Source organism: Dipodomys ordii, unplaced genomic scaffold (assembly GCF_000151885.1).
Source record: "Dipodomys ordii isolate 6190 unplaced genomic scaffold, Dord_2.0 Scaffold14, whole genome shotgun sequence".
NCBI lineage: Eukaryota > Metazoa > Chordata > Mammalia > Rodentia > Heteromyidae > Dipodomys > Dipodomys ordii.
This window is the reverse complement of record NW_012267230.1, coordinates 10,206,025-10,213,930: the sequence shown is the minus strand read 5'-3', so window position 1 is coordinate 10,213,930 and position 7,906 is coordinate 10,206,025. Positions and strand designations below refer to the sequence as shown.

Below are 7,906 nucleotides of genomic sequence, written 5' to 3'. Positions count from 1 at the left end.
CCCGCCATGCGGCCACCACACCTGCAATCCTGCCACTGCGCCACGAAAGCTTCATTCCATTTCACTCCACCCGCGTGAAAAGCTGCCGCTCCGCTTGCTCATTCCAACCCTAGAGCAGCTGTGAATGCAGCCGACACCTGCCCAAATCCCAGCTTGAGCCACCGACAAACTGACAGACCAACAGACAGACCAAGAATTTACAAGGCAAATCTACCGTCCACATTCGCTCTGCTCCAAGCCTCAGATATCAAATGTGCTCAGGATGCAAATCAAGGTTAAGACAGTTTTGAAGTTGGGTGTTAGCACGCCTGTCATCCTAGCTTCTCAGGAAGCTGAGATCTGAGGATCATGGTTCAAAGCCAGCCCAGGTAGGAAAGTCTGTGAGCGACTTATCTTCAGTTACCCACCAGAGAACCAGAAATAGAGCTGGGGCTCGAGTGGTAGAGCATCTGGGGGGGGTGGTGTTTGGGGTCCTCAACATGCCAGTGAGCGCCCTCACCCCGCCACCCCAATAACTAACCTTGAGCAAAAGCAGCTCAGGGACAGTGCCCAAGCTGGGAGTTCAAGCCCCAGGACTGGCAAAAGAAAAACAATTTAAATCGATGTCACCTGCTTCTTTTTGGTATTTGCATGTGCGCATGTGCGCCAGTAGCAGAGTGAAAATATGGAGAGCACAGACGTGTCTCATCACCGCAACGGTGGGTGGTTAAAGCCAATGAACCTGGAACTCACCCCACCCCACCCCACCCCGCCCTGCCCTGCGGTCTGCACAAAGCCGCTCCTCAACCCCGGCCTGGCCAGGCAGCCCCGTCTTTCTGTCTGCTTGGTTTTTACCTTTCCCAGAACCAGAGTTCGGAGCCTTCCACACTGGAGAAGCTTTTAAAAAATAAGGCCCTGCCAGGCACCAGGGAGTCACGCCTGTCATCCTGGCTACTCAGGAGGCTGAGATCTGAGGATCAAAGTTCAAAGCCAGCTCAGGCGGGAAAGTCTGTGAGACTCTTATCTCCAATGAACCACCAGAAAACCAAAGGGGGTGCTGTGGCTCAAGTGGTAGAGTGCTCACCTCGAGCAAAAGCGCTCAGGGACAGTGCCCAGGCCCTGAGTTCAAGCCCCAAGACCAGCAAAAAGATAAATAGCAGTTGGGTCTGACTTGAAGAGTCAAAGGCCTGGCCAGGAAAGGGTTCAAGGAGGAGACTGGGGGTCCAGTGAGGCCTAGGGGGCCTGCGGGGAAGGGCAGGGTGGTGAGGGCTCATTTCCTTGCTGACTGTACGTTACATTAGTTGTGTGTCTCTCGCCCTCTCTGGGCTCACTCAACGTGAAAGGATCAGGAGGCTCTACATTGTGTCCAGGTGGAGAACAGAGGGAAACTGAGGCCATACAAGCTATTCTTTGCACTGTTCAATAAGGACTCTAACAGACTCTCATTTCATTCACCCCAAGAGGCTCCATCTTAGGGATGAAAGACATGCGCATTAAAGGTGCTCCTCCCATGGGGCTGTGGCTGGGGAGGAATGGCAGACACAGGGTTTAAATCTCAGCACTTCCCCCCCCCTCCAGCCCCGCCACTGTCCACAGCCACGCTGTGATGGCTCGGAACTGAGAAACGCCTGAGTAGCCATGCTGGGGCCCAGCTAGGCTATGGAATACTACACAGCAGGATAAAGGGATTGAAGGGCAGAGGGGCCCCTAGAACTCCTGTTTCCTCGTCTGCTAAGTGGGAAAGGGGACACTTGCCTGAGAGAATCGGGACACGTCTGAGTAGCTGGTGTTCACCCCTGCTCTGCCCGCAGGGAAGTCAGGGGATGGGTTATTCCCCACCTGGCACCCACAAACCTAATTTACCCTTCCTCCTTCTCTGCTCCCACACGGCGCAGTCCAAGGTCAGACTCACCTTCCTGCTGCCGGCAGGAGCTCTGCGGGGCCCAGCCGAGAAACTGGGGTGCTGAGACCTCACTGGGACTGTGTGGGCCAGGGCCAAGACAGCGCCCCATTCACCACGTTCCCCAGGGCCCCGCACCTCCGGGTGCCTCGTCCTGCTGCTGCGAGGGGCCAGCCCCGCAAACCCCGCCTGGGCTTTATTGGCACCGCCCCGCTCCCAAATCATCCTCAGCTGTGAGCACTGAAGCCCCAGCGCACCCACAGCTGCGCCCGGCACACCCCGAGACTCATGTTAGACCCCCCCTCTCCTTCCAGAACCCAGCCCCTTCACCGTCAGTAACCCTAAAAAAGAAAACGGGCCGAGGGCGTGATTCAGTGGCAGGCACCTGCCTGGCAACTACAAGGCCCCGAGTTCAAACTCCAGCAGCACCACTAACTATATTTAAAAAGAAGAAACATGGGGGCTGGGAAGGTGGCTCAGTGGTAGAGTGCCTGCCTCGAATGCACGAGGCCCTGGGTTCGATTCCTCAGCACCACATAAACAGCAAAAGCTGGAAGCGGCACTATGGCTCAAGTGGCAGAGTGCTAGCCTTGAGCTGAAGAGTTCAGGGACAGCGCCCAGACCCAGAGCTCAGGCCCCACAACCGACAAAAAAGAAAAGAAACATGGAGGGGAAAACTAGGAGAGCGAAGGAAGGGGTGACAGTGTCAAAAAAAAGGTTTGCTCATACCAATACTTGTGACTCATGCCTGTAATCTAAGCTACTCAGGAGGCTGAGATTTTAAGATCACAGGTTAAAGCCCTAGGCAGGAAAGTCTGGGAGACTCTTTTCCCTAATGAACTACCAGAAGACCGGAAGTGGCACTGTGGCTCAATGTGGTAGAGCGCTTACCTTGAGCACAAAAGCTCAGGGACAGCACCCAGACCCTGAGTTCAAGCCCGACAACTAACAACAACAAAAGAAAGCTGCTGACCATTATTATACAAAGAAACGTGAGTTGAATTTGTTTTGGGCACCTGCTAGATAAATCGCAATCCAGCCATAGACATGAAAATGCTCCAGAGACACCCCAGATAGCGTGGACCACCTCCCTCCTCTGCCCCCCTCCCCCCGAACTGCTGCTTCTGTTCACCTGCAGCGTCCAGACAGACACATCCAGAGGACAAAGCAGGAGAGCGAGGGGAGACAGTGGAAGTTTTCCTTTCTATGTGCCGCGCCAGTACCGGGCCTGGAACCCACAGCCTGGGAGTTGTTTCTTAGCTTTCCCACCCCCCCCTCAAGTTGGCACTTTACCACTTGAGCCACAGCTCCACTTCCTGCTTTTGGTTGTGCACTTGGAGGTAAGAGTCTCAAGGACTTTCCGGCCAGGGCTGGCTTCCAACTGTGATCCTCACACCTGGCTCCTGAGTAACTAGAATGACAGGCAGAGCCCCAGCACCTGGCAAAATGTACCTGGACTCTCGCCATCCGCGGCTGGCATCGGCGAGCCCTTCAGTCGGCATTTGTGCGCTACGTGAGCTGCCACCCAGACCCAGAAGCTCTTACCTCAGGCCCTGTGTCGGCGCTGAGCACCAAGGCGTTCCCACGCGGCTCCTCCCGCAAGACCCCGAGCCTCGCTCCTCAGCCCGGAGGCCTGGCACCGCGGAGGAGATGCGCAGCTGCGGCTGTGTCTGTGTCTGGTCTGGAAGTCAAGCAAGAGTGTCTGCCTGGCAAGGGTGAGGCTCTGAGTTCAAATCCACAGACAGACAAAAACCACACACATATACACACTTCATAGTAAACACACTTCATAGCAAACACAACGGGACGGCTTTCTCCCCAACCCAAGAGCCGACACACAGGTCACCGAATGAACCAAGGTCTTTATTTTTGGAAAGCAGATCACACCAAAGTACCACGTGGTGTCCAGAATTCAGAAATCCCACGGGCATGTTCCTAACACAGGGGCCATCTCTCCATCCAGGGCCGTAGCTGACCGACAGCCGCCGATGGCACGGCTGGAGTTCAAGGTCTGAGGCTTCCGTGGAGCCTGGCTGCAGCTCCAGTGCACAGACGGCCGCAGCGCACTCGGCCTCCACTGGGGTTCTGGCAATCAGGGACCTGGGGGTCCTCCGCTGTCACCCCACAGCTGCGCCTCTGGGGAATCATAGCGGACTTGAGTGTCCTTTGGGACTGTGGCCAAACCAGGGAAGATGTCAGATGACCCAAAATGAGAGGACCTCACAGTCCCACCCAAACGGATCCGTGCACAGAAGAGAGGGGTGTGTGTATGTGTGTGTGTGTGTGCACGCGCGCTGGTCCTGGGGCCTGAACTCAAGGCCTGGGCACTCACTGTCCTTGAGCTTGTTTGTACAAGGCTAGAGGTCTAGGGCTTGAACCACCGCTGTACTTCTATCTCTTTTGGTGGTTAGTTGGAGAGAAGAGTCTGATGGACTTTCCTGCCTGAGCTGGCTTCGAACCACAATCTTATCTCAGCTTCCTGAATAGCTAGGAATGTTGGCATGAGCTACCAGTACTCAGCTAAGAAGTTTTCAAGAACACTCACGGAAAGGCCACTACTCATTTCTTTTTCTGTGTCAAAGAAAAAGAAAAGAAAAACAACAACAACAACCAGGTAAGTAGCAGATGCCTATAGTCCTGTGATCTGGCTATTCATGAGGATTGCTTCAACTCAAGAGTTCCAGGCCCAGCCTAGAAACATAGTGAGACCCAGTCTCACGCGAGAGAGAGGGGAGGGGGGAGGGGGGAGAGAGAGAGAGAGAGAATGTGAACTAGCAGATATGGGGATAGGAGCCTGTCAGGTGGTTGCAAGCTTCCAAAACCAAATATTGGTCAGAGTGGTGGAGATCTCCGAGTCCAAAATCCCTTCGGGTCTTGGCAAACAAGAACATCAGAAGAATTATGACAAAATGAAGCTTTCTTTCTCTCCTTTTGCCTTTTGCCTTTATGGCCTCGGTGGTGCACACCTGGTATTAATATCCCTTTCCATACATTAAAAAAAAATAAGAAATTCAAATGAGTTAGATCACTAAAGTCTGCAGTTACTCATTCTGAGAGCCCAGCCCCAAAACTCAGTAAGGCCAGATTCTGTGGTGGTGCGGCCATACTCAGACAGAACAGTCTAAGAAATAAGGCAATGGCTGCTGTGTCAAAGGCAACACCAGAAAGGCCCACTGAGGCTGGAGAAGCCAGCAGACAGCGGGTCCTGGAGGGTATGCAGATGAAGACATGCAGATGAGGGTATGCAAATGTGGGTATGTAAATAAGGCGGCCATCTTAGGAGGGAATCTCCAGGGGCGGTGGTGAACTTGAACCTGCTGTCAAGGTCATGGTCTCTGCAAGTCCCAGATATGACTTCCAGCAGCCATTTCTGGGGTTTGGAGGTTGTTGGTTTTACAACTCCACTGCCCCCCAAAAAAGACACAGAGGTGGAGTCCCTGCAGAGAGGAGACACGGGGCCTCCCCGCTGGGCGGGGGACAGGAGCCTGGCCTGGGCCTACAAGCGCTTGTAGGAGCCCAGCAGGGCTTTGCAGTTGGGGCAGTGGTGGTCCACATCCTGCAGGGCGTCCACACAGAAGGGGATGAAGCAGCAACCTGCCACGCACCTGCAGGAAAAAAGACACGTGCGCGTCACCCAACCCTGTGCGCCTGCAGAGCCTAGGTTTGGAGGTGGGCCGTGTCTATGCTAGCATTAAGGTTCTGAGAGCACCCATGCCCGCACAGACTGCCGACTCCATTCCCAGCAGCCCCCGGGGCTGCACAGAGAGGTGAAGTCACCTGCCCGCAGCCACACAGCGAGTGTGCGGACACCTGGCTGTCATTGAGAAGCAGGGTGAGCCAGAAAGGATACTTGGGTTTCAAATGCTTCCTCAGCAGAGAGACCCAGAACTTTCCTTCTACTCTGTCTCTCCTTGGTTTAAAAGATGAAAGTCAATTTTAATACAAAGATCCGAAGGTGATAAACTTCTATGTGTATGTATACATATGCATGATGCTGGTGCTTGAACACATGGCTTCATACGTTTTTGTTCACTGCTGTCTGATAGTTACTTCAGGTCAAGAGTCTCATGGACTTTCTTTCCTATCTGGGATGTCTTTGAATCCCAATCCTCAGATCTCAGCCTCCTGAGTTGCTAGGTTTATAGGTGTGAGCCAGCAGGCCCAGATCCTTCCTTCCATCCATCTGCCTGGGGAAAACTTGTGGTCCCTCTGATTTCTCTCCCAGAGCGGAACAAGCCTCTCTTTGGGAGAACACCTGCGCAGACATAAATATTTACAGTCCACCTCCACTGCCTCACACAACAAAGAGGAAGCAGTTCTGAAAGGCTCTGTGGAGGCAGCCAATGCGCAGAATGTCCACAGCTTCTCGCAGGCAGCCATGGTAACTTAGGTATGAAATTCTAGAAGAAAAGCAAGCCCCTGAGCCCCTCCCACCCGCCTGGTCTGAGTGGCTCTGTGTGCCCATTCATGGAAAGGGGTGTCTAGATGCCCCAGTGTCTGAGCTATGTGGTTCTCCACAGGGGAACACAGCAGGCCTGGGGTAATTTGTGGGGTGCTATGGGCATCTGGTGGGTGGAAACCAACCACACTGCTCCCACAAAATCCCCAAGTATCTATCAGCCGGTTGCTGATGGCTCACACCTGTCATCCTAATGACTCAGGAGGCTGAGATCTGAGGATCAGGGCTTAAAGTCAGCCGGAGGAAGAAAAGTCCTTGAAACTCTCATCTCCAATGAGCCATCAAAAAGCCAGAAGAGGAGCTGTGGTTCAAGGGGTAGATCATTAGGCCCTGCGTTCAAGCCCCAGGACAAGCACACACACAAGAATGAAAGGAAGGGAGGGAGAAAGGGAAGGAAGGAGGGAGCACGGGAGGGAAGAAGAAAGACCCCAAAGTGAAGGTTTGGGATGCAGTGAGCATGGTCAGAGCCTGCCTAGCTTGCCTAGGCCCTGAGCTCCAGCTAGTACACAAAGATAGATAGATAGATAAGACAGACAGACAGACAGACAGACAGATAGATAGATAGACAGATAGACAGACAGACGGATAGATGAGAGATAGATGAGAGATGGATGGATGATACATGGATAAATGATAATGAAAAGCAAGGAAAGGTCATCCCACGATGCCCAGAAGGGGCCCTGGCCGCGTGTGGGCCTGGGGTAGAGGGGGACAGACTCACCCCAGCAGGAAGAGGCTCCCGCAGGACAGCCAGGTGAGGGCGCCGGCGTTGTAGGACAGCTTGGTGACGATCATCTTGTTGCAGGAGGGGCAGCACATCTGGATGGGGCGGTCGAAGAAGGAGATGGGCTGCTGCACATACACCGTCTGCACTGCAACTGGTAACACAAAGCACAGGCGCTGGAGCGGGGGCAGCTAGCGATGGAGGGAGGGGGGCAGGGAGAGAGCAGTGCCCCAGAAGGGAGAGAGAAGGGGCTCCAACAGGCACCTGAGCCCCCCTCTTCCACCCCCTACCCCCATGTCTGCCCACAGATGAAGGGGCAAATGGAAAGTGGTCCATCCGCAGTGTGGATGGAAGTGTGGGCGCTGTGGCTCAGATGGTAGAGCACTCGCCTTCAGCTGGACAGTGCCCAGGCCCAGAGTTCAAGCCAAAAAGAAAGAAAGGTCATTCAGACACGTTCTACAACCTAGATAGGCCTTGAGGACTTGTGCCAAGTGGCACGGGCTGGCCACCAAAGGGTAAGAATTGGAGGATATGATTCAGCCTCTGCGAAGTCCCCAGGAAAGCACGCAGAGATTGGCAGTGGCATGTCGGGGCTCGGGGTCTGCGGGGGAGGGGAAGAGGGACAGAATGGCAGCTTCCCAGAGGACGGTTCTGGGGCAGGACGGTGTAACAGCCGTCCTCCAGGGTGAATGCATTTACTGCCACTGAGCTGTACCTTAAAATGGAGCCAGGTGTGGTGGCACACAGCTGTACCCCAGCTATCTGGGAGGCAGAGGATCTTAGTGTGAGGCTCTGAGGGCAACAGAATGAAGCTGTACCTCAAAAATAAACTAAAATCAAAAGC

General features: G+C 54.1%; 1 protein-coding gene across 5 annotated transcripts in view; it reads right to left on the bottom strand.

Moving 5' to 3' along the window:
* The window catches only part of Litaf (lipopolysaccharide-induced TNF factor), a 42,481-nt gene that overhangs the window by 8,010 nt on the left and 26,565 nt on the right, over positions 1-7,906 (bottom strand). For 4 of the 5 annotated variants that reach the window (XM_013011732.1, XM_013011731.1, XM_013011733.1 and 1 more), the window contains 2 exons: positions 7,060-7,216; positions 3,722-5,484 (listed from right to left, as the gene is read on the bottom strand). In XM_013011732.1, coding sequence (XP_012867186.1) covers positions 5,376-5,484; positions 7,060-7,216 — 266 coding nt within the window. In that variant the 3' untranslated portion in view covers positions 3,722-5,375. Of the gene's footprint in view, positions 1-3,721; positions 5,485-7,059; positions 7,217-7,906 lie in introns of those variants that run through there. The other variant, XM_013011735.1, reaches the window with a different exon arrangement.